At 40.5% G+C, this 25,787-nt stretch overlaps 4 protein-coding genes across 4 annotated transcripts; 2 read left to right on the forward strand and 2 right to left on the reverse strand.

The window, feature by feature from the left end:
* Positions 1 to 5: 5 nt before the first annotated feature.
* On the forward strand, positions 6 to 9,513 carry tmem64 (transmembrane protein 64). The gene is made up of 3 exons (XM_070922346.1): positions 6 to 716; positions 7,438 to 7,593; positions 9,322 to 9,513. The coding sequence occupies exons 1-3, from the start codon at positions 6 to 8 to the stop codon at positions 9,511 to 9,513; spliced, it is 1,059 nt and encodes a 352-aa protein (XP_070778447.1).
* Positions 9,514 to 16,920: 7,407 nt separating this feature from the next.
* Positions 16,921 to 19,608, reverse strand: tdp2b (tyrosyl-DNA phosphodiesterase 2b). The gene is made up of 7 exons (XM_070921929.1): positions 19,381 to 19,608; positions 19,061 to 19,182; positions 18,772 to 18,921; positions 18,530 to 18,621; positions 18,213 to 18,331; positions 17,954 to 18,124; positions 16,921 to 17,828 (listed from the first exon to the last, which is right to left on the reverse strand). The coding sequence occupies exons 1-7, from the start codon at positions 19,525 to 19,527 to the stop codon at positions 17,547 to 17,549; spliced, it is 1,083 nt and encodes a 360-aa protein (XP_070778030.1). The 5' UTR covers positions 19,528 to 19,608; the 3' UTR covers positions 16,921 to 17,546.
* A 282-nt stretch (positions 19,609 to 19,890) lies between these two features.
* On the forward strand, positions 19,891 to 21,297 carry acot13 (acyl-CoA thioesterase 13). Its single transcript, XM_070921761.1, has 3 exons — positions 19,891 to 20,026; positions 20,179 to 20,363; positions 20,965 to 21,297. The coding sequence occupies exons 1-3, from the start codon at positions 19,943 to 19,945 to the stop codon at positions 21,122 to 21,124; spliced, it is 429 nt and encodes a 142-aa protein (XP_070777862.1). The 5' UTR covers positions 19,891 to 19,942; the 3' UTR covers positions 21,125 to 21,297.
* Position 21,298: 1 nt separating this feature from the next.
* On the reverse strand, positions 21,299 to 25,413 carry c16h6orf62 (chromosome 16 C6orf62 homolog). Its single transcript, XM_070921759.1, has 5 exons — positions 23,830 to 25,413; positions 23,485 to 23,661; positions 23,274 to 23,399; positions 22,752 to 22,886; positions 21,299 to 22,642 (listed from the first exon to the last, which is right to left on the reverse strand). The coding sequence occupies exons 1-5, from the start codon at positions 23,956 to 23,958 to the stop codon at positions 22,517 to 22,519; spliced, it is 693 nt and encodes a 230-aa protein (XP_070777860.1). The 5' UTR covers positions 23,959 to 25,413; the 3' UTR covers positions 21,299 to 22,516.
* Positions 25,414 to 25,787: the final 374 nt, after the last annotated feature.

Genomic DNA, 25,787 nt, shown 5'->3' on the forward strand with positions numbered 1-25,787 from the left:
TCAACATGTCAATATTGGGGTCCACGACCGTGCATCTTTTCACCAAGCTTGTCAAGCATGCGGTTGGCAAGGCGCAGATTCAGCTGAACCGCTGGCTGCAGAGGACTGCCACAGATGACTGTGACAAAATTGACATCCTGATATGCAGCGCCTTTGACGAGACAGGGGCCGGCATAGGGAAGTCAGATGGAGACCCCGAGGTTATCAGCGCCACAGGGGGGACGACCTTCAGCAACAGTGGAGAGTTCAGACACCCATGCTGCATCACCACCTTTTGCTTCAAGAGTGCCCTGCTGGCATGCGTTCTGACAGCTGTGTGCTTTTCATCGGTTGCCCTCGTGCGCCAATACCTCAAGGACCTCCTGCTCTGGGTGGAGAGCTTGGACAGCCTGGTCGGAGCCTTGCTGTTCATAGTTGGTTTGATTATCGTGTCGTTCCCATGTGGATGGGGATATATTGTTCTTAATGTGGCAGCTGGCTACCTCTACGGCTTTGTGCTGGGCATGGGACTAGTTATGGTGGGAGTTTTAATTGGGACCTTTGTGGCACACCTGGTGTGCAAACGACTGTTGACTGACTGGGTGCTGAACAAGGTTGGGAACAGTGAACAGCTCAGTGCTGTCATACGAGTGGTGGAGGGAGGAAGTGGACTCAAAGTTGTGGCCTTAGCGAGACTCACCCCCATACCCTTTGGGCTCCAAAATGCAGTTTTCTCGGTGAGTATGAAAACACTCTTACGAGCTTTTTCTTTTCACTTCAGAAGGACATTAGACAGTCATGAAATGTCCATTGTAAACTCATATGGGTTTAAGCAGAAAGGTCACAGCAATGGACCAGCCAGGAGCAGAGCTCATTAACCTACTGGAGCACAGTTTCAACAAATCACTCGCAGTCATGTGAATCAAACCTGTGACCTTTTTGATTTTTTTAGAAGGATATTATTTTCTTATTGCTAGCCCAACCTACCACACAGGGGAAATCATAACTAGCCAGAATCCACTCTCAAGGAACAGACAGAGTGTATCGCTTGGGGATGTTTATCATTAGTTGTGATGAATTTCAGATGTTGAACATAGTAGTTGACCCGTTACTTCACTATTCAAAGCAGACCACAGTTTAAAAGCAGACATGAAAATACAAGTCCACAGGAAATTCATTCCCCTTGTGGATAGAGGAAATGGATTCTATTGTAGCCTAAGGACATCAATTATTTTATCAATTAGAACCATCAGTATCACATTTTTAAGTCCTTTTTCTGAACTTAATAGTAATCTGGTGATGTTTACATAAAGTAGACTAAATCAGGGGCATTGTTTTTTTCAAGGTAAATCCGAAGTCATTGGTCAAGGCAACACCATGTGACCTACATTATAAATCTAAGCAGTATCAGGATATTGCTTTCAGCAGCACTCCCACTCTTAACCTGAGGCTCTTGACCTTCATAAATGCCATAAATAATGTATACTCCCTGATTACCTTTCTCAGTCAACTCATTGATACCTACAAATAGTAAAAGCCTTGAGGGATGCGTTACTGTATTGTAGAAAATCAGTTGGGAGGTCACGCAACGTGAAAAATGTTATGCCTGGTAATTGAATGATAAATGAAGTCCGTCGACCTGAGGGTGAACTTGATGTTATGTAGCCATCCAGGCTTAGATCTCCAGAGTAGTACAAGCCATACTGCTGCAAAAAAGCTTTCATCACCGTCTGCAATTGCACCAATATTGTATAATACAATATTTCTCACGCAGACCTGGAATTGCCTTACCAGTACCACATTTTCAGATGGGTTCCCTTCACATAATATTCTTACATTAAGCAAGTAACTGCAGAGTTACAGTTTGTTAGTGTGCATGGCATACATAAACATTTTGACCTGACAAAGATCTGACGGGGATGATACATTGTCCCCATCTATATAAATTTGTTTTAAAAAACAGTGTTCAGTTTATTATTCTTAAATTGGAATTCAGCCTATGTAAACAATAGTTTCAGAAGCAGGATGCACATTTTCAAACTATTAACACACCAGAAAGTCTGTTTATTAATGACATTTCCATTCCCCTTAACTTAAGCTGTTTTGAATATTGCACTGTGTTTATGGAAGAATATTTACAGAGAAGAGAATCAAAATAGTGTTGAAAGCAGAAACAAACAGTGGCACAAACATCCAGAAGTGGATGCAAAGTGGGGAGCTTGAAAGGCATTTATAGCTTAAAGCATGAAGGAGTTGATGCACGGGCCTGAGGCAGGAAAAGGAAAAAGAAGATGACGTAAGTGAGTTTCACAAGCACAGTAATTGCATGCTCCAAAACCAGTGTGTTTTCTGGGTGGATGGATATATTTAGACATTTCTCGGCTGTATGGAGATTTGGTATTTTTTGGCTTTGGCTTTTGACAATTATATATACACACACTCATAACCGCCTTACAATAAACACTCACTGCGTGAAACTCAATTGTGCCAGAGCTGCGTTGACCCAACTCTGAATTTTGAGGCCATAGTTGGTTGAAGTTTTAAATTTGACTTCATCATATTGAAAGCTGTTTTTAATGATTTGTCTACCCCAATCAACACGCATAGGGGTGCAAAATATTAGAAACCATGTTCAAAAATACCCCTACAGCCTCCAAAATTACTATAGAGTTGAGTGAACAGAAATTAGAAATAAAATATTTTTAGCATTGTATTGTAGTATTTATTAAAGGGAAACTGGATTGGCTTGCCTTGTAGGAGTTTAGATTGGATTCCTGTGCAGAGTTTTGATGCCTTACTCTATTTGTAGTATGTTAGCATGTTTTCAAAATCTCTTTATCTCTTGTTATTGTAAAGAGAACAATGTGTTGAACATAAATTATAATTAACTTAATATATATATATATATAATTTACATGTATTCCATACAGTTCAGCATCAAATATAATTATTGTCAGTGCGATACGTGTTTGTATTAAGTGACAGAAAGGTCATTCTGGAATTGGATAACAATATTTGCATAAATACATCTGTATAATTAATGTTCAAGACTAAAGGGCCCTGCTACATTTAGCATAGTAACATTTATTATTATTTTGGAATAAATGTACATTTTTCATTAATGAATTAACTATTGAAGGGCTGCATTATTTTTATTATTGATTAATCTGCCCATTATTTTGTCAATTAATCGTTTTGTCTATAAAATGACAGAAAATCCTGTTATGATTTTCCACAGCCCATGGAAATATATTCAGATTGCTTTTTTTATTTCATCAACAGTCCAAAATCCAAAGATATTCAGTTTACAATCACATGTGACAAACAAAAGCATCTTTTATCTGGAGTATGTTGCTCATTGTTTAAGACACTTTCAGACAAGTAAAAAGTCATTTGGCAACAGTGAGGTGAGATCATCCCAGGAATCAGCTGACTGTAGGTACAAGAAGTACTGCTGGCAGTGAATGTTTGTGCTGCACTCGTACATTGACTGATAGGTTGGTTATTTGAGAAGCATCTCAAATTCACATGCTTGGGCTGTGACAGAGTTGAACAGCGAGGCATTGTTTTTAGCATGAACCAACAAAAATAGGTGGTGATAGTCAGGAGCTGACCTGTTGAGGTGCCCTTGAAAATCTGTAATAATTTATTTGAAAGCTCATTTGAATGGAGATGAGCCTGAAGGTGTAGTAGAGTAGAGTGTATTCCTCCATTGTTGAGTCACAAACTATAACTGAGGGTTTAAGAAACCTGATTTTTCAGGCTGTTGTGATGGGTACTCTGGAAATAGTGCTGTAGACAGTTTGTGTTGCTAAAAATGAATTCCTTTGTATTAGCCCCACACTATGGTCAGCTGTTCACCTGTAAAGAGGCCTCTTTTTCGAACAGGACTTACCAACCTAGCAGATGGTCTTTTCTTGCCTGACTGACTTAAATGGCTTCTGTTTGTTGATGTATGTTACTTTCGGGTTCATGGTTAGGACATAGCTCTGTGTCCAAAGGTTGAAATGCCTCTCTTGTGCCAGGATCGTGGCTCAAGCTTTAACAGTAGTTACAACACTGAACTTACTGTTCCAATCTGCAGAGGCGAAAATTAGGTGTCAAAGTCAAAGGGACGTTTTACACTGTGTTGCCCAGCTGCTGCCACTGTCACTGGCATTGTTGTTGCTCTACAATTAGTTTGCCAGGGTCAAATTAAAAGGCGGGCTAATTGACAGCCCTGTAAAGTACTGTTTTTGAGCGTGCTCTGGGTCATTTTCTACAAGCAAACAAACACAAAAGATGTCAGCTTTTAAGCAGCTCAACTGCATCTGCTACAAAAGTGGGTCATATTTGGTTGTATGACAGTTCACATTTGTCATATTTCCGTTGGTTAGTTTCAACTTATGACAGCTGTTTGTCTTTGAAAATGCAGCTTGCCTGTGTTTGAGTCATTGTCATGACTTTAGAGATTGTTCCCTTTGATATATGTTTGGTTTGCAGATTTAAGGACATATCATAGAGCCTTTTTTTTAACTAATGCACCCGCATTTTGGATAGCTTGGTCTTTTTGGTTGTCTAAGATTGCTTTGAAATCTCCTTATTTCCACACTTGTTTTATTGAGACATAATTTTGTCTACCGACTGTATCTCAATTCAAGTTCAACTAACTAGCACTTTTTAAAGCTTCTAATATCCGTATTTTTATAATAACAATATATCATGACAATGTGATGAATCACTCTATCATCTTTACAGAGCTTTGAGTTTCAGCTCATTGTTTAGCTGTCCAGCCCACAACTTTACTGTTTTGGTTCACTCTCACAGCTCTTATAATGTGTTTTCAGCCGCAGCAGGAATCAGAATCAGAATCAGAATCAGAAATAATTTATTGATCCCCGGGTGGAAATTAGACACGTTACAGGTACAGGACGTATGTAAAAATAGATATAAAGATATAAAAATATTATAAAAATATAATTTATATATAAACTATTTAAGTGAAAAAATAAAAATATATACAATAACAATGTGTCTGTTTTCTGTGAAAAATGACCTCCTCAGCACTGAACACCACAGATATAATTAGCGACTAGCTGGTGAATATAGGGGAGTATGAGTAGTAACACCAGCTAAAGAGCCCGATATTGCCATGTCCAATTGGTGTGCCACTCCATGCCAGGAGTTGGTAGGGACCAAAAATAGTGGACTTACATTTGCCAGGAAGACATAACTCCGAATAAATAATATTGTAGCTTCGTAACTGCTGGATGTGTAAATAAGCAACTGTTTGCTAGCCTTTTAGCTGACACCTTAAAAGCTCATATGTTAATGTTGTGTTCACAACTTGTTTCTGCTGCCCTGAAGTGGCCAAAAAAATCAATAACTGCAAATTTAATAACTAAGGTCAGTGAAACTGGAGAAAATCAGACTGCCGACTCCTCGCACACAAACCTCAGTGTGAAAGTCCAGCTGGTGAAGTGAATGTCAGTGTGCAGCCTTCACTGGGGAGTTTAGCTGGCCCTGCCAGAAGCAGGCTAATAAGCTGAATCCCCCAGTTCGCCTGCCTCCACTGCTACATTTTCACTTCCTGGCCCGGAGGGGTTTCAAACCCAGCTCAGCCTCTCCCTGTACACCTTGTAATTCATCTTAGCTGGAGGCTCATTATTAAGCCTGGCTGATATTGAATCTTCATGATCTTTTTCTCAACAGTAAAAGGTGAAACTAACCGTGGATGGGTATTTCTAGGCCCGTCCTGGCTCACAGTGAAAATATGTGTTTGTCTGCTCTGCCCTTGGTAAGCACTTTCTGTGGATGAGGCTACATTTCACCGTGCCCCCCGCTTCCTTCTGCTGAAGTGGATGGTGCTACATTATAGCGGGTAACCTAAAACGACACAAAGACTGCAGCAGTTAGCAAAACAATGGGACAGCTCAGGAAAAATGTTTGTGAATCCCTCGCGGACGAAGTGGACATATTCAGGTCTCCATGTGTATTTATTACAGCATTATAACCTCGCTGGCCTGGCTCCATCCCTCTGCTGTCATAATGAGCTGATGAATTGGGGAATTTATTGTGTGATTTATAGGACCCTAACTACAGGCAAACATGTTTGTGCAGCCTTTAATTATGCCCCTTGCTTCACCCTTTGTTCCAAAGGGTAAGCCCTGCACGTGTCCAGATAAAAAGAGATGCAGCATCACTGAAACAATCCTGAAATTTACTATGCCGTCAAGATACCCTACTTCCTGTTTTGTTTATGAGCACAAACTCAGACCTGCATTGCTGCTGCTCTGAGTAAATCAGGTCAAGCCTAGGATGGGGTGTTTTTTCACTTGACTTTTGCAGATTATCTTGATACACAGGCTTGCAGAAGCGAGTAGGAGGTTCAGTGGGAATTCTCTGTGGGGTTATAAAAATACCAACGAGTAGTCCTTCCTTGGTCATATATAAGACAGCTGCTAGATGCCTGGGTGGAAAGAGACTTCAGAGGACATGTGCTTCACAACTCGGGGATGATGGCTGAGAGAAAGAGAGTGCATTCCTTTTCTTCTTCTGCAGCTCTCACAGGCTCACATGTCATGTCTCAGAGATCAGCTGAAGGGATTTTGACTGTGTTGACACATCGTGTGGACACATCAGTGGTAATCTTTCAAGGAGAAAGGCCTGTTACATGATTGTACTGATGGCAAAATGCTCAACTAAACACAACGAGGAAAAACAACTTGATAACAACATTAGCTTGATTAACCAGGTTTTGATAACATCAGTGTCCTACGAAGTGTAACCCAGGTTTTTATCGGTGTGTAGTGTGATAACAGGAAAGGGTTTACTGTCTGTCTCTGCGAGGAGACACTTGGGCTGGATCTAGCATAAATGTTTTCCAGTCCTGATAACATTTTGGGCCCCCGACACACCACTATCAGCGTCAGTGTATAGTCACAGGGTACACAGTGCCAAGGTCACATCCTCACACACATCGGCTTAAGTCATCACTTAATCAAGGGATCAAGGGTGACAGCGATGCAGACACTCTTTTATATATAGGTTGTTGTAATGAGATATGAACTGGACGTGTGATGGCATATCATAGTTGAAGGTAATTACACAAAATGGTATTTAGGATCTATTTACCAGCCCAACCTGGTTATTATGGCTCAAAAGGAATAAATGTGCAGCAGTTTTTATCAAAATGACATTGTAGCTTGTGATGTTTTTGTGTATTTCTTTCAAAAAATGGTGAAAAAAACTTTTATCTAAAAAAACAATAAGACAAGAGAGTAATTTGGCTATTAAACTTATTTGAGGGGGCAATTGCTTTCAGTGGTGGAAGAAGTATTCAGATCCTTTGCTTAAGTAAAAGTACCAGTACAACAATTATACAACAAAAATATTATATTACTACTAAATACATTTTTATTTATTTCAGTGTAGAATTATAGTATATATATTTTTTGTAAGATGTTTCTCCATTTTAAGATCACAGACGTGTCCTTGCCAAACTACCTGGTGGCCTCCTCTGTGGGTCTGTTGCCCACTCAGCTTCTCAACTCCTACCTGGGCACCACGCTTCGCACCATGGAGGATGTCATCGCTGAGCAGAGCGTCAGCGGCTACTTCGTGTTCAGCCTGCAGGTGAGCTGATGGCAGTAATACATTAAGTGTGAAGTTACTAGTTGTTATTCGTGCTGTACGAGCTAGACTACGTAGCAAATGTTTGGCACGTTAATAGTCAGACCAGGTACATTTAGTGTACCAGGCAACAGGAAAAACTTGCTTTTTATTGACGCAGCCCAGACTGGCACACAGACACAAGAGATGACAGACTGTTTGACTCTGAGAAATGCAGCTTGAACATGAAATGGTTTCAGTAATCTCTGCAGATGCGTCACCAGCAGTCTACGATCAACCGTGTTGCAGTGCTTGTTAGTAAAGTGACATACAGCGCAGGACCACACCCTCAAACTTAACTGGAATGTTTTGTTGGTAGATCAGTACTTTTTTCTCTCGCTTATATATGAAATATATCTTGTCTACCAAGCCTGTCCAACCTTATCTAAGTGCAAAAGCATTGACATCTGCCCCTCCTTAAGTCTTCAGTTGCATAAACGTCTAGAGTAGGAATGCTGAGCCTGGTGTAGATATGCCAAATATGCCGACAGTTCGGTTCAGCACACCCAAAGGACATTTGAAGCCGTCACCACATCTCCAACACCTGTTCAGCTTCATTTAAACCTCACAGGTGCTCAGGGATCAGGGGTTGTTTCTGAGCACAACCTCACAGAGGTCAAAGGTCAGTTTAAGATCAAGTGTGTATCCGTGTTTCATGCAGAACTGAAAGCTGTTGCTCCAAATTGACGACTGGCCTTAATTACATGCAAGGCTATTTTCATCACTTGTGTACCCACCAGGATACACATCATACACACAAACATACATTTTCTTCAATGACAAATATACAGAAATAAATATCAAGAATCTTGAGAAAGATGGATTATTTTATTTTATTTGTGGCCCATTACGTTAAGGGATGGATTGATCCTAATTGCCAGATGGGAGTTAGGGCCATTACTGATCAGACACTACCTATGCACATCAAATACACTTCTTTATCAGTGTCACTCAGTGTTTACACTATCAGTTACATTAATTAATTTATGGCTGGCTGCCGACTCAGTTTTTAGTGCTATAGCAATCCTGACTTCATGTTACCTTTTAAGGAATATTTGACATTTTGGGAAATATGCTTATGTATGATGTATGTGGTATGTAAAACTTCAATCTCAATATGTGGTATGAGACATAGTGGTTTCTGTCACTTAGTTTGAAGTAATTTGATTGGCTGGAGCTTGTTTAAAGTTTTGATTCACTGAAGGCCTCTTGATTGTCTTTTTTTCTCACACTGATGGTGGAACATGATTATCTCATCGCCATCACATTTACCAGGGTGTGACCTCTTTCACATACTAGTGCCTGTGTCCTACTATGATTGTTGACTTTGAAGAAGGCAACACTTTTTTTCTATTCTCAAATATGCTCACGGAAACAGTAACTTCATTCTTCAGTGGTTACCTGACAACTGCCCAGGCAATAAATAATCTGGCACATAACCTCCATAAAAGGTGTACACACAAACGAGATAATGTTAATTATTAAGCTGGAAGGAGCTGGAAGACAAACAAAGCCAGGCTAGTGGTTTGAGAGTGGTATCGATCTTCTCATCTAACTCTTGGCAAGAAAATATTAGACACACCTCAGAATGAAATTGTGTTCAATTCACCACAAAAATGAAAGCCTCAAATATGACAAGTGAATGAACGACACAGCTGTGTTGAACACAACATCCTCTTTTGTCCTCTGCAGATTGTCATCAGCATCGGCCTGATGTTCTACGTCGTGCACCGGGCTCAGGTAGAGCTCAACGCAGCCATCGCCGCCTGCCAGATGGAGCTGAAGTCGTCACACATGAACGGCTCCTCCACCAATCACAGCGGCTTCACCTACTGCAGCAAGAGGGCGACGGCTGGCGGTGGAAACTGCGTTAATGTGGTGTGACCGTAGATCGACACACGAGGCAGTAGCTCGTATGACTTGGTCACCGGATTGTTAGACTGCGGAGCTTTGGGGAACCCGCTGAGTTTAGAGAGTGTCGGAAACATGTTGGCAGCGAGGTTTATAATTTTCAACATCATATTCTGACCAGCTTTGTGAGAAGACCCTACGTCTTCAGTCAGTACGGTGTTTTAGAAGTACGCACCTTTGAAGAAATGGTTTTGCGGTACATCGTCTTGGGAGGTGTTTTTTTTTTTCTTTTTTTTATTCTTTTCATTAAGGTACCTCTTAACATTTACTCTGTTACAGGAGATGTCAATGAAATGATGTTTAGAAATATTGGAGGTAGCTGAGCGAGTCATTAAAAATATAACTAGGCATTAACTGCCTGCTAACACTATGAATGTGCAATCTGGAGCTTTCTAGAGAACCAAGGAATTGTTTTTCCATTTCAGTGTCAAAAGAATGCCAACCTATGCACCTTTCTTTCATACTACATCTACTGTTTTTGTTTCATTTCGAGAGATTTTATGATTTGTCTACATCCAGTTCTGAGTCACAGTACAAATAATAAGGGCATTATTCATATTTTTTGAAAGATTCGGCTGTTTAGTCCAGTTCATTTGTGTTCAAGTGTCTTATTTTTGGACTATGGAGAGAGGGGGAAAGCTCTCACTGAGCATTACCAGCCTCTCCGACTGTGTGATTTCTGCTGGCTTACGGCCACATCAGCTGAATTGGCCTTGTCTGCCCGGAGATCATTTCAGCGCTTCTGCAGTTTTGATAAGAGCAGCTGGAGATGAGTGCAGATTTCACAGCAGGAAACTCAGGAATGTTTCTGCCAGGAAAGTTGAAGTGCAGCATGATCGGGAGCTGATCACGCTGCCACATGTTCTGCTACAGAAAGATTCCCACACTGAACTGAAACTGCGATGTCAAGCTTTCCTGTAAATGTTTATAATTCATTTTGGTTTAATTTTATATTTTTATTTGGCTGTGAGATTATCCATTAGGATTATTACATGGTTTTTGCTTAAGATGGTAGTTTTGACCATTCTGTGCAATACAAAGAACGGTGATAAAATGGCATGAATGTCATATTTCAGTGCTGAAACCAAACTAATCAGAAATGCTCTCACGCATACAAAATAACACAAACCTGCGTCTGTGTTTATTTAAGGTTTTACTTACATTATAGACGAGTAAGCTAGATGAGATAATGAGGCTGTTATTTTTTATGTGCCATAATTTGATAAAGCTTTTCAGACGCCATGACACTGGCCCCACCTGAGCTGAGGCTTCATGTGACTTACTTTGTTTTATTACTTAATGTTGCTGGTAATTATAAAAATTATCTGTGAATATTTTTTGTGTTTAAGCTCTAATAATACAACGACAAAGTTTTCATACTGTAGGTTCCTTTGCACAGTCCACAGTACAACAGACAAAACATTATTTTCATACAGATAAGATAAAGTAGGAAGGGGTTTGGTTGGTCAAAAGTTAAAAGTGATGTGTCTCAGAAGCCGACAATCAAACACAACATGGACACAAAGTGATGAATGTGATGATACTTTTTATTTTTACATGAATTATTGTGATGCTGCTCCTCAGACAAAGTCTGATTGAGGAATAATAAGGGCTCCTATATGAAATATCCATCTCTATGTCCCTGTATTTGTTCACAAAAGCCTGTTTTGTAATGCTGGCACAATTTTTTTTCATTTTAAGTTTTGTACTGCTGTTTTTTTTTTCTCCTGTCGAAGCCAGATTTAATGTTCGCCCAAACACATTCCATGCTGTCAGTCCTCTGAAAAGTTATTTTCATGTTGGTTGAAAGGGCCCCTTCCTGTCTGAATTTAGCAATAATGTTTGAAAGCAAAAATATGATAGAAGTCCTACCAATAAGATCTTTAGCCAAGTGTTGGGAATAGCTGTTTACTTCCAGTGTTAAAAATCTGATCTTTATTTTCCTTTCAAAAGTGAACAAAAACTGCTTTCGAGTTGTTAGTCGGTCATGTTCCACTGTACGTATTAATATTCCCAGGTTTGTGTTTCAGTGTTCAACCTGCCTGTTACCTCCCGCTGCCTCTGACGGACATTTCCACGCTGCCAATAGTGTGGAAGAGACACACAAACATCTGCGATCAGAACAGCTTGTTCAGCACCTTCTTTGGAGAGTCCCTGAACGTACTGATCGTTTATTGGTGTTCAGCGATCAGCCTCTCACTCCTGTCATATAAAAATCTTCTGAATCCAACCCAGACATTTTTCCAGTCTCTTACTCGAATTGAACGTTTACGCAGAGAGAGATGAGCACATTTTATGGCTGCGAAATTTATAAGATTTACTCACTACTCTGTATTTCTCACTTTTTAAAGGTGTGGAATTTAGTTTTTCTCACTTCCTGATGAGAAAATGTAAATACAACAAGTCTTTCCACCTGACGTCAGTGACATTTTTAAGGATGTGTCCCTACCCTCCAAAGAAGGTGTGATTCGATGAAGCTGTTCTGCTCAGAAGTGGAAAAGAAGTTATACCATGTTTAATGCAAAAATCAAATACATGAAACTTGATCGGCCTTTGTTGACACACTTCATGATATTTTAGTCTCTCAACTGGGATTTTGATAAACTGAGATTATGGAAAAATTAGCAGTTTTACAGTAAAGGCTTTGGTTCTTCCTAGGTGGGCTCTACTTAACTTAGATATAGTTATGCAACAACTGATTCCTAAGGGAAGTATATTTCATAGACACCCACACAAGACCTGTCTGGGATGTAACTGCACACCTGAACTGTTGTAGAGGAGTACAGCGTGATATCATTGACTTAAAGGGTCAAGTTAAGGGTCTCGTTTGGTGCTATGAAATGCAATACTTCCCATCTGTATCAAGTGCATTACACATATGCTGTATTTTGTAATACAGAGAATTTTACAGTGTATAAATATTGATATTTATCGCTGTACAATGCTTGTTCAGTGTTATTTATGAGAGAAAATAAAACCTGTCTGACTTTGTTACAACATTTTTGTTCACTTTTTTTTAACTTACTTACATACTTACTTTTTTTAATACATGTATTTTAAAAACTTAGCTTAACACAAAGATTGGAAACAGCCAGCATCGCTCTGTCAACTGATAACAATATCCACCTACCAATACCTCTAAAGCTCACTGATAACATGTTTTATACAAAAAACAGTGTAAAAACAACAATTTATTTTATGAATGATTATGTACCACCTGACTATTAATTTGCAACAAACCTGGAGAGTTGCCTGGCAACTGCCCGTAGCCATGAAATAGTCCGGCACATAACCCTGTAATACAGTGAGTTATCGTTTTTACACAAGTTTCTGTCCAGGTTAAACAAACGAGATACAACATGTTAATAGTGAGCTTTAGAGGTGCTGCTAGGCAGATGTTACCATTTGACAGAGCCATGCTAGCTGTTTCCCACTGTTTCCAGTCTTTGTGCTAAGCTAAACTAACCGGCTGCTGGCGGAGAGCAATATTTATATGTCTTGCATCTAACTCTCTGTCAGAAAGTGCACAGTATATGCGTATTTCCCAAAATGGCAAACTTTTACTTTAATGTAGACACTTGTGATCCAGTCCATTCTTTGTGTTTAATAATTTACAGCTCTGGATACCTTATGTAATACTGAGTGTACCCCTGTCCTTGTTTGCCTTTACTAAACTTTCCGACAACCTTGTTATTGAAGATGGAAAAAGCAGCCTAAAGTAACTGGTAACAGTGGGAGACTCACACAGATGTGTTGAGTCCCTAGATATTACCTGGCTTCATCCCCGACCCTTTGAGAGTGATGGAAGACAAAATGTTCTCGCTCAGAAGGTTTCCCCTTATCTTGCAAACCTCTAAATAACTGTCAGTCCTCAAATATGCAGCAGCAGCAGCAGCACTGTACGGCCAGAAATAATGCTGGCTTCTGGGGCAGTTTGTCACAGCGATTTTGAAGTGAAGTAGTGATGGATGTGGCGGTGGCGATATAGAGTGGAGCACCACTTACGCTTGCCCTTGCCTCGCCTGTGACGGGGGAGGTGGGTGTTTGTGTGGACAGGGTCTGACAGACATGGTCCAGATAGATTCTGATGGGGAACCACACACAAAGTACAGTGGAAAAGTAGCCCACAGCCATCTGCTCACACCCCAAAATACAGCACAAATACAAAAACCCTGCCACAGTCTCTCAATCAAACTGCAACAGACCAGACTCCTCTTGCACTTTATTGTTCCATCTGTTACCAGGAGCTGCGGCACAGACTCGTCTGCTGCTCTTCACACAACCCGGCGATCTCTTCCGGGCTCGGGTCAGATCTGTGTCCGATCCATCATCGTCCAACCCTGCCTCAAAGGACAAACCTCATCCCACAGCCTCCCCGCCAGCACATGGATACGTCCACACAAAACCAAGAACATTCATTTTGACGGGCCTCAAATGAAAGCCCCAGTTCTCACTGAGGGCTACGCTTTTGGAGGAAAACTCCAAAAATACATCTGTGAGGCTGTTGGTGCTTCAACAAACACATCTCAGAGTGAAATTATAAAAGGAAAAAAAACAGGGTGAGTGAAATGATCTTGGAAAACGTCCACGCAGCCTTCCAGAGGGAAACTTATGATACGGATGTTTATGGATTTGTGGAGGAGGGAAACATTGATAGGCCGCTGGCAGAGGGATCCTGCTCAAGGCAGACGGATAGATCACATGACCACTTTCTTGGCCCAGACAGCTGTTGCCTCCATCTGTACCATCTCTGACCTGCTGCTGTTCTCCTCCTCTATGTTGTAAAAAACTGTGAAACTGCTCAGTACACAAATGGGGCAACATAGTGTACCTCTGGAGGACCACGGGAAACAATTTCACTCAGATTTCTGACAATGCTTTGCTGCTCATTAGCAGGAATAATCCCTGTGATGTTATGTTCATCAATACGAATCTAGACCTTTTTATTTTTCCCTCCTTGACAGTTGTTATTTTTCCATGCAAGACCCATCCTGTACTGGCTTGAAGCTGACATCAGTTTATTTCTATTTAAATTTTGATAAACTATTAAATGTCCTTTTTGATAAAGAAAAATGTCAAACATTTGCAAGTTCCAGCCAATCAAATGTGTGGATTTATTGCTTCTCTCTGTTTTATGCATTTTAAATTCAGTATCTTTGACTTTTTAACTGTTGGAGCAATTTGAAGAGGTTTAATGGGTATTTCTATGGACTTCTTGATAACTCTAAGTCTGTTTTTATGATGTTTTTATGTAGTTAATTGCATGATAATATTCTGAATAATATTTTTAAAAAATTACTACTTCTACTTCAACTGACCTTAAGAACTTGAAACGATTATTTGATTGACAGAAAAAATAATTGGCAACTATTTTGATAATTGTTATTTATCGTTTAAGTCATTTTCAATCAAAAATGTTCCTGGTTCCAGCTTCTCAAATGTTAGTATTTGCTGCCTCTTTTTGTCAAATATGAATGTAAACTGGATATCTTTATATTTTGGACTTTGAACAAGACATAACAAGACTTCACCTCAAGCTTTAGGAAATTGTAATGGCATTTTCACTATTTCTGGACATTTTTTAGATGTAATGATTATTCAAAAATGTAAATAATCGTTGGTTGCAGCCCTACTTTAAACTGAAAACTACCAAATCTGGATTTTTGCAGGTGCATACAAAAGGTTCAGTTCTTATTCTTTCTTATCCAATCAACAAAGCAAGCAGAAAGAAAATCTGAAAATTGTCAGATTTGTGGCACAGTGTGTTACATTTTGATTACCTGAGCTTGTCTAACAAGAATCAGGCTCAGAAGATAAAAAAATAAAATGTATATGTATATAATGTTTTAGGCTTCAGGTGAACTCATTAGAGCTGGACAGACTTGGTTCATCTGTCCTTGCTAATCAAGAACCAGTGAGCAGGGGACAAACGCAGGAGGGAGGCCTGTTCTGATGACGCCTGCTCCCAGGGAAGAGTCACATCTGTGTCCTCTCCTAAGGTCAGCTGTGCTTCTCTCCGTGTGACTCTGCTGTGAAAACTGTGCCGTCTGTGCGCCGAGCAAACACGGAAACACACTCTCAGATTTGAAGGCTGCGTCACAGACAGAGAGGTGAGGGAGACGTCTTGACAGTGTGTTGGCAGAGACTGTGAGGAGGAGGTTACATCTGGTTTGGGGTAGAACTGAGACAGTGAGACAGTCATAATGTAGAATATAGGTGCTATTAAATCATTACATACAGTGTCATTCTAATAGGCCTTTCTCACAACAGACATTTTACATGGAAAACCACAGGTGTAATATGAATAAGGGCTGCACTACATTTAGCATTACTGGTTTTTGGACCCTATGGCAGCTCACTGACAAGCTTACTGATACACTTCAATGGTACCAAGCCATCATTAATCATTAACTGTGCTCAGGTAATCAAAACGATTACAAGTCAAAATGTCTGCTGTGGAAAAGTCCCACGTCCCCATGCTCACACATACATGTATAGTACACCATCACACATGCACACAAATATATTCACTACAAACACAACAACATACATAATCCGACTGTCTACCTGTTTTGTTCTGTCCAACATATTTTTGTATTGTATACAGTGTTGGGTGGGTAAATATAGTTTTGGGCCTCCACTCTGATTAGTTTGACAGAGCTCAGCTTGACAATTACAACTAAATTGAAACCTTTTCCCTTTAAAATCATTTTTCGGCTCTGTGATAGAAAGACATGTCAAGGCTAACATCTGTTCATGTACATAAAGACCTTACTGTTTAATGTAACGTTATCCACATCATCCAAAAGACTATGTAGGATTTTTTAAAATTATTGTGGATATTTATGGTCATATTCAACTATATACTATAACCCCTCTCCTAAATCAAATTTTAATTCGTTTTATTTAGTTTATGACAATTGGGCAGGTTCTCTGCTCTAATTAGATTACTTTACTGGTCTGCTCCGTCTTGTCATGTTTTGTTGTGTCTGTTTGTGTAATCTATTTTGTTGTCTAAATCTAAATTGCTAATTAATTAATTAAAAAAAAAACATCTAAGCACTGATAGTAACTTTGCTGAAAATTAAGGGTAGCCATCCTAGACCATCAGTGACCATTCATGTACTGCAATGAAGAGGGAGAAAATTTGTTGCAGTGGCCTAAATCTGCAAGTGCATTAACAAGTCACCCTGATACATGTTTGACTTCTTATTTGTGCACAATTGTGAGGAATCTGCTGTTGGGTCATGTTTTATGGACTTTATGGATAGCTTAGATTACAGTGATGTAGTGGTTAACATCATTTTGAAATTGGAGTCACCATTCAGACTCAGACTGATCTTATTTTATGTCTTTTTATTGTAAATACCAAACCCTGGACTGTCATCAGAAATTGTCACTTCTTTTAAACAATTGCAATTCAACTCTGTAGTGCCCACTAGTGGTCAGATGCCAATACTGCATACACACAGTGCTGGCCATGTGAGGTCTCTCATACATATTCTAGACCACAGTATAAGTCTTACCATAAATCACATTCATTCATATAATGTGACAGAAGCTACAGCTGACTTTATTTTGAAATACAGATACATAAAGATCACGAATGATGACTGGACAAACTCCACCATACACCTTGTGGTCAGATTGTTCTGTCAACGGTTGTTTCAAAGGTCAAGAATTAATTTTGAGCCTCAACTATAACATTAATTTCAAAACACAGCAAACTTTGATATTTCAACTTTTATTGGCGCTTTCTACATTGATTTAGCTATTTTTAACACAGGAAAAAAAGCTTGAGCAGAGACTCATTAGAAGATAAAACTCATCAAATCAAGACATAAAATTTACAGGTAATCACCCTCAGACGAGGTCAGAACATCTTCCTTCAAGGAGAAAGTGTTACTGTGGTCTGAACCCAGCACTGACAAGACCTGAACTGTAAAACACAACAAGAAAGAACAAAAAAGCTTTAAATGCCATGCTTCAGGTTGTTTTGTCCATTTCTAACCAGCGGAGAAGCTACAGTAGATTCCCCAGTGATCACTGGTGTAACGTCCACAGTCCAGCTTCTCCAGTCCCACCAAGGCCATGTGGTCAGGGGCCAGGCGTGGGACGCCGTCTTTGGTAGCCGGGCGGAAGTAGACCCGGTCGAAGCGGCAGCGACTGACGTAAGGAACAGTCTTGTTGCTGTTGGCTTTGGTGTCCCACGTGTAGCGGCAGTGCTCCTGCTTTCCCAGCCGCTCCCACACATCACAGACACTGAGGGGCAGACCCACCTTGGCCACCTGAGATGGAGCACAGGGCAATTATTACTAAAGAGGTAAACTGTGTGATTACATGTGTGGGGAAAATTGATAACCAAAAATGTAAGCGTAAACATATTGTGATGACATGATGTTAAATGACTGACCTCTGTGTCCCGCAGGTTTGTGTCCCCTCCAAACAGGACGGTGACATCGTCGGGTGCCTCTCTCATCCTCTGCATCGCCACTCGCAGCTGTTTCATCCGTTCCTCTGCGTGGCCTTTACAGCTCTCAAGGTGGGACGTCATCAGACACAGCTTCTGGCCTTTGAAACTCACCTGATTTCAAAGAGAAAAATCCAACTTTGTATCAGCTACTGTGAGCTGCATTGACACTGAGCATTTGGACAACTATCTGTGCACAAACCTGAGCTACAAGCAGATTCCTCATCATTTGAGTGGTGGGGTAAGTTACTATCTGGCTTTCCACGAATTTGACTCGGGCCTTCTTCAGCATCATCCCAGTGAAGTAACCTTCTTCACCACCTGGTGAGCACAAGTTAAGAGGAGTGACAGTTATATATCATAATAAAATAAAAATAAAGTGCATTTTGACTGATAGCAGGAAAATGACAGGTGTTAGTAATAATATTGATGATGACTCTGTTCTATTCAAGTGTCCCAGTAAGCCATGACATGCTGTGACATGTCAAAAAGTATTCGGTGAAATTGAACATACCGTACCTTCAATGATTAGGTAGCTGACAGCCCGTTTCTTCAAGTACTGGACATAAGGTGGAATGAGCTCCTGCAGGAACACTACATCAGGAGTGTATCTACATGGAGAGAGGATTCACTTTAATACAAATACTACCTGCCTTCCTTCTGCTTAATAACCTGGGGAGGCTGTCCAGTGTGTGATACACACACTAATAAAATATCAAGTGAAGCCAACAAAGAGTGACAGCGTATAAACACAAGCTTACAGGACTAAGTAGGAGCACAGGCCTCTGGCACGCTCTGCAAGGTTGTCTGTATCAAGTCCATCCACGTTCCAGGAGATCAGCGACAGTTTATTGTCATCTTCTTCTGAAGGTTTGCATGTGGAGGCTGGACTGTCTTCAGTCAAATCTATACTGGAAAATGTTCAGAGACTGTTAATTAATTTGGATTTAAATGTTGGCTGGCTATGACAGAAAGAGTCATGGGTAAATCTTATCACACACAGTAACGTTATCTTGGACTTTGGCAAAGGAGGGCAGACAGTAGACGTACCAGTCTCCTGGAGGTTTTTCCTCAACCTTCTGCCTCTTTGTTTTGGGGCTGGTCTCTGAGTTTGGAAAATCTCCTTCAAAGACTTTCTCCATGTCAGCCTCAAAGAATGAGTTCAAAGCTCTCTGAAAGACAAGCGATGGGTAAGGTAAATCAGGGCCAACTGCCCGAAGATTTTCATGCCATCCACAGATTTTTAAACATTTTTAGCATTAGAGGCTGCTCAGTAAAATAAGCTGCAGCAATGTAGAATTTGTTAGCTGCAAAACTAACCTAGCTAGGTAATGTCACATCTCAGATGGTGTAACAGTTAGCTACTGTACCTCCATCTCCCATTCATTTTCAGCCAGGTAGCATTGAGCCACTGCGTTGTCGGTTCCTGTTATTGCAGCAAACTCATCGCAGAGGCGAGTTCTGTTTTCTTCCACATTAGAAACTGACGGTTTGTCCGAGTCGGATGTAGACGCCATATTTTCTAGCAACTCGTTTGATTTATAGAATTACACAAGAAAAGTAGTTACAGTTAAATGTTAACATATTTCCATGTTTTCTCTGCAAGTTAGCGCTGCAAGTTATTTTAGGTGTATCAGAGAAAGACTTCCGGATGAACTTCCTAAATGCAACAAATCCCAACGTAGCACTTTGTATTTTACTTTGTATGATTAAAAGTAAACAACTCTAGGCTTCGTGTACAGCTAATAATGATTATCACCATATATTGTTATTATTGTGGTGCTGTTTACTTTCTGAACTACAAATCTGGTCGAAGCGCAATTTAGCTAGCAAATTAGCTCTAAGTTTCGCCCGGACGATTTATCGAACGCAACAGCTTCCGGTACGAAGTAAACATAAATTTGACATTGGCTGAATTTATCAGCGTTAAATATGGTTTCCCTGTCTTTAAATTCGCTAAAACAAATAATGAGAGCAATGGTAGATAATCAAGGCTTCGACAGAGTCCTGAGAAAGGTAAAGATGCACATTCTGTGACTTTTCTTGACCGTCTTAAGATGTATTTCTCTATTCACACTATGTATCTCAGCTTGCGCTTTTAAACGCAAGTTTCCCGAGCTGCACACCGTCCGCCTTGTTGCACCGTCAGAGCTCTGTGTTTTCCTCAGGTGGACGTTTTGTCTGCCAGCCCAGGTAAGGTGGTGTGTGAGATGCGGGTAGAAGAGGAGCACACCAACCGTGGAGGGACGCTACACGGCGGGTTGACAGCCACCCTGGTCGATGTCATCTCCACCATGGCTATCATGTACAGTGAGAGGGGAGCGCCAGGAGTCAGTGTGGATATGAACATAACGTGAGTCTATGAACAGTGAAAACCTGAAAAAGCTCAGATCTATACTCCACTGATCCCCCACATCCTTGGCATCACCTGTAGATTAAACTTTGAATTTTGAATAGCCACTTGAGCATTGGTAGAAGGGTTAATAACTTCTATCTAATGCCCTTATCTTTTTATTAATATTTTACAGCTTTCTAATACATTTCAGGTATGGCTGTAGCTAGAAATACTGATTAAGAAAATATTTAAAATCCTTTCATTTATTTATAATTTTAATCTTTCAGTTAAACGGGCAGTCATTTTCTGTAACTATTTTCTTAATTTTTATTTGATTATTTTTGTTGAAGTGGTCACGTGAACATGTCTTGAGTCTAAAAATACTTCAATCAGCATATAAAATACAATAATGTGTAAGTTTTTAGTTGTAGGACGTAAACCCCATGTTCATAAAAACCCTAAATGCCCCTGAAAACATGCAGAGGACATGATCTAAGTGTCCTCAACAATACCCACAGCCCTGACTTCAGGCCTTGACCTTCAGTGTGTTAACCAGGTCAGGTTTAAGATTAACTTCATAAACTACAAATGACTGGAAACAAACGTCAATGTCTTACAGATACATGAATGCTGCCAAGATGGGAGAGGACGTACTCATCACTGCTCAGGTTCTCAAGCAAGGACGGACGCTGGCATTTGCCACTGTAGACCTCACCAACAAGGCTACAGGGAAGCTCATAGCACAAGGAAGACACACCAAACACCTTGGCAGCAGCTAAAATGTCTCAACTCTGTGCCTGTCTGTAAATCACATATCATGTAACTGTCCAGTCAAAACAAAGGACTTTGAGTGAAGATGCAAACTAACCTGACTGTAAATTGTCAATTCTGACCTGAACTACTGTATCAATTGTACTATTTCATGCACATGCAATAAAACAAATAGACAAGAGTTATGCTTTCAGAATTTGCATTGTATTGGGATATGCTCAGCAGTATTGATTTGAGAATCAACAGGAAAAAAACCCAAAAGTTACACGCCTTCTACCCTTTCAACTGAACACACTGAATCAACAAGGAGCAAAATTATATGTACTATGTACTTCATATTCTTGGACAAGCAAGCCTGCAAAACCCAATTTTAATTTGATGAGCATGGCAGCAAATTATCTTAATTTTAGTAGGTCAAATTAAACAAAAATCAGTTAGCTTTCAGCAACTTTTGTTAGGTATGTTAAACATTAAGTATGTCACCATTTCAGTTTCTCACCAACCCACATCCCAAATAAAACAAAACATAAAACATCAGTTTTCAGTAGCTTAAATGAATGGTGCATGAACGGCTTGAACGGTGACAATGACCTTCAACATCTAACCAACATGTCTCAACTTTGTGTACAATGCCTTTCAAGTCACTCAAGATTTTAGCAAAGGCCTGCCTAGCATGTTTCAGAGGAAAGCAAATGACACCAAAACATTTTTTAAAAGTCCAGCAAAAAAACTAAGGCGGTTTATAAGAAGCAATACCTACACCATATGATTTGACAAATATTGTTCATCTTGTTTTCTTTTCTTATACAGGTGTTTTAACGCCTATTCACACCTGTCCTTGGTCAAAAGATTGTGTAAAGTTGTTCTAGAAACCCCATTGACATTACAAACAAGCTTTAACAATCCTTTCTTATGACAACAAGGATATAAAACACGTCCATCTGAGAACCACCGTGAAGACCTGTGTATTGTTTGTTCCTGTTTTGATGCAACATAAAGAGTTCCTTCAATGACCGGTGCTGTTGACAGTGCGGCTCCAAGAGAACAACCAACCACTCAAAATCAATGTTCGTGCAGGTTCAAATAAACAAAAATGGATGAGTGAGTAGGAGGGAATGAAGAGGGAGTAAAATAAAAAAACGGGGGAACCAATCCAAAAATGGCAGAGAGGAGAGGAGGAACATTGGGAGTGTGAGGGGAAAAACCAAGGATGGGAACTGAATCAGCTTCAGGTCAGGGAGGGGAGAACGAGTAGGTAACAAAAAAGGAGAGATCCAAGCACAAGTTCAAATCTTTTAAAAGGAAACGGGTGGAGATGAGTACATCAATTTGCTTCTGAAGGCTTAGGCAGGAGGGAAGGGAAGGGCTTCTCCCTATGTGGCTGAGTGGAGCAGGAAGCCTTAATCAGGCATGTATGGGCGGAGGTGATCCTCGATGTCTCCAACACCCCAGCAGGTCAGCTGGTCCTGGGGCAAGTATAGGCAGAGGCTGCACAACTTGAAAACTGTGGCCTTGGTTTTAGGAGTCTACAAGAGAGGTGGACAGAGAACATGTGTGATAAACTATGTTAGGAGACTGTCTTGAGGTTCCAGTTGATCAAATCAGTGACATTAGAATTTCAGTGGACTGTCTCACCTGTAAGTGCTGTCTATCCATGAAGAGAAATACAGACTGAGTTGGGTTGTTCATGACCATTCCAGCCTTGTCTTTACGACCCAAAGCATGCAAGCACTGCTTCTCGTAGTCTCCATGATGAAATTCAAACTTGGCCTGTAAATATAATGATAGACTTGTGTTACATCCAGGATAGGACTGGGTGATACACGTATCAAAATGATTTGATTATTCAAACAGTATTACAATGTGCACAAAAAGGTTGTTATCAGTTAGAAAATAACTTTTATATTTGAGTTTTGTTAGGCTTTGAGACTGTTGGTCAAATAATATATTTGAAGACAAAACCTCAGATTCTGGGAAAACATGAACTATTTTCACTGTTCTGACATTTCATAAACTGAACAATCAATCGATTGATTTAGCAAGTAATCTGTATATGTATCAAAGTAATCCTTAGCTGAAACCCTAATTATGATCAAAATAATAACAGGCTTCAAACATTTACAGCCTGAGTAATCTGACGAGGGGCCAAGTTCTGACCTGAACAGGCCTGAAGGGTTCATCATCGGCCCCCTTCCATCTGGAGAACAGCAGACAGACAATCTTCTCAATATCGTTGCGTGGCCAAAGGATGAAGTCCATCTCCTGTGTGCAGCCTATCACATCCTACAGCAATATGAGAAGAAAGAGCAATGTGAGACACAACTGGTCTTATTCAAGCTATTCCTCCTAAGATGGTACACTGACTTACCCTTCGCATTGACTGGTATCGGGGGGCGTGTAGTTGCACAACATCTTTGTGCAGGAGTTCTATCGAACTCTCGAGAGAGTAGCTGGAATCCCGCACACCTCGTAGGATGTTTTCTTCATAATTGTTGGTCATCACTGGCACAACTTCAGCTACCTCAAAAAGTGCAGACTTCTTCTTCTGTAATGACAAAAAAAGCACATATTTTAAGTCGTCGTTTCACATTGGTCATATAATAAGGAACACATCTGAATATGACATTTAAATTTGTTACATTAAGGTACGAGAGACGAATGTGGTTTGAGATTGTGTCAAAAATTACTGTGTTCTTCCACTTCACTGACAAACCTTTTCTTTGAAAACGAAGGCTATATAAATCTTGAAGTCAAACTGATCCGCCAAAGATTCCCTTTTCTTCCGAAGTTGAGCTCGAAGTCGATTTCTTGTCTGATTTCTTCGTGAAGTTGGGTCCCCCATGGTTAGATTTTGATGGTAGTGTCTTCCTCTCTTGTGCAGAATATTTTGGCTACACTCTCGACTTTTGTATTTATAGTTGGATAAAGGATGGAGCTAACTACCCTTTGCAGAAACAACGCATCAAACGACTCTAGAATAGATCTGTGAATTACCCACTAACTACCAACTGAAAAGGTCAACAAATCAGAAACACAACTAAGTCATTTTAATTTTTGTAAAAGGGCAGTGTTGAGGAGGGGAATGATCAACAGGCTAAGACTACATCTCCTTATTACTGGTTCAGAAATCCATGTTTTAAGACATGACTTAAGCCAAATTAGCTTTTTTTTTTCAACCTGCCATCGATAACGGATTACAAGAGATTTAAATGAACTAGCAACTCAAATTTGACTAACTTTTCTTTCTGTGAATGTTACTGAAATCAACAGAAACGGCTGCTACTGTAAAAGCCCATACCGGCAATACATTTTTGCCAGTGAAATTGTAGTACACAGACTAGCAAGCAGACAAATATTCTATTGTTTGGGTCATTTCAAAGTCCCTCATCCATGGCTGTCGTTGTGTGTTTGTTTCTCTGTAGAGACTGCGTTATGTGCGTGTTACAGGCGGATTGGGGGTACAGACGAACATGGCAGGAAAATACAGATGCCAGGAGATATTGGCACCGGGTAACATCGAAGACTACTGTGAAAGTACCTTGACATTTCCTTGACTGTTACTGCCACTCATTTGGCCCACGGCCTGCGGTGCTGCCACTGCCGATAGTCATGATGTGGGCGTATTTTTAGCACACTAGCTAAGGTGAGCTAGCAAGCTAATCTAGGCATTCACTTCCAACACTAACTAGTAGTGAACCAACAATATAGCTACATCTTATCTTTTGACTGATTGGCTTAATTGAGGCCTATGTGTGGTTGGCTAGCTAGCGTACAGTCATCTTTCCACGCGTTTACATTTTCTCGCCCGCTTCAATGTGACTGCCAGTGCTGTGAGAGTCGAGAGACCTGCGGGGTTAACCGACTAACTGGTTTTGCTTATGCTCAGCATTTTAGCTCGGTATAATTTGCTCCAGTCGTGTCTTGTCAACAACTACATCCACAAAAATCAGCCAGGGAATCAATAGCCAACCAACGGCAAACGCTGAATGGCGAAATCAACGTTAGCTGAACAAAATCTCCCCTTTCCACGTCTGAAGTTTCGAGGTGTTTGCTGCGCTTGTTTTCTTTCTCTTCTTTTCTTCAGTCGTCACAACCTCCGACTCGCCCTGCTGCATGCCATGTCAAGATAAATCGACAATCCAGCTGAAATCCTCCGTTCTTTCAGTCGACATGTGGCGTGTTCTGTCTCCCGGTGGGCCCATATTTAACGGCGTGTCGTCCAACGTTTTTCCGTTTGGTTTCTTTGTGCGTTTACGGGCAGCTAATAATGGCACACACAAGCTCGTCGATCCACAGCCACCCCAAAATGGCTGCACAGTCAACTACGAACTACAAAGATGTGACGTGTGTTGACATGTGACCGCACGAGGAAAAAAACAACAGCACGTAAAAAAAACCTTCCTCACCAGTGGCGCCTTTACCACGTGACGGTGTGGGCGTATTTAAGCCCCTGGCGCGAGATTATCAGAAAAGAGAAGAGTCAGTCTCAAGAACGAGGTGCAGTCCCTTAACGGTAAGTCTGTTTAACGTTTATATACTTTTAATTGCCTTAATTTAATTACCTCCACAGATGCTGCTCAGTAAGTATTGTTGACGGTGACTACCTTTATGCTAACCTTCGCCGTGGTCGCCTAAATCAGCGTATTTGTAGCGTTGGCTAACTCAGTCGGC

The sequence above is a fragment of the Enoplosus armatus genome, chromosome 16 (genome assembly GCF_043641665.1).
Source record: "Enoplosus armatus isolate fEnoArm2 chromosome 16, fEnoArm2.hap1, whole genome shotgun sequence".
NCBI lineage: Eukaryota > Metazoa > Chordata > Actinopteri > Centrarchiformes > Enoplosidae > Enoplosus > Enoplosus armatus.

Excerpts from the sequence above, each read along its gene's own strand:
- acot13 (XM_070921761.1), top strand. The coding sequence starts at position 19,943 with ATGGTTTCCCTGTCTTTAAATTCGCTAAAACAAATAATGAGAGCAATG. Across the intron at positions 20,027-20,178 it reads TCGACAGAGTCCTGAGAAAG|GTGGACGTTTTGTCTGCCAG; the intron begins GTAAAGATGCAC and ends TGTTTTCCTCAG. Across the intron at positions 20,364-20,964 it reads AGTGTGGATATGAACATAAC|ATACATGAATGCTGCCAAGA; the intron begins GTGAGTCTATGA and ends AATGTCTTACAG.
- tmem64 (XM_070922346.1), top strand. The coding sequence starts at position 6 with ATGTCAATATTGGGGTCCACGACCGTGCATCTTTTCACCAAGCTTGTC. Across the intron at positions 717-7,437 it reads TCCAAAATGCAGTTTTCTCG|ATCACAGACGTGTCCTTGCC; the intron begins GTGAGTATGAAA and ends CTCCATTTTAAG. Across the intron at positions 7,594-9,321 it reads ACTTCGTGTTCAGCCTGCAG|ATTGTCATCAGCATCGGCCT; the intron begins GTGAGCTGATGG and ends TGTCCTCTGCAG.
- tdp2b (XM_070921929.1), bottom strand. The coding sequence starts at position 19,527 with ATGGCGTCTACATCCGACTCGGACAAACCGTCAGTTTCTAATGTGGAA. Across the intron at positions 19,183-19,380 it reads AAAATGAATGGGAGATGGAG|AGAGCTTTGAACTCATTCTT; the intron begins GTACAGTAGCTA and ends CTTGTCTTTCAG. Across the intron at positions 18,622-18,771 it reads CTGTGCTCCTACTTAGTCCT|ATACACTCCTGATGTAGTGT; the intron begins GTAAGCTTGTGT and ends CTCTCCATGTAG.
- c16h6orf62 (XM_070921759.1), bottom strand. The coding sequence starts at position 23,958 with ATGGGGGACCCAACTTCACGAAGAAATCAGACAAGAAATCGACTTCGA. Across the intron at positions 23,662-23,829 it reads CCTTCGTTTTCAAAGAAAAG|AAGAAGAAGTCTGCACTTTT; the intron begins GTTTGTCAGTGA and ends TTGTCATTACAG. Across the intron at positions 22,887-23,273 it reads AACCCTTCAGGCCTGTTCAG|GCCAAGTTTGAATTTCATCA; the intron begins GTCAGAACTTGG and ends TTATATTTACAG.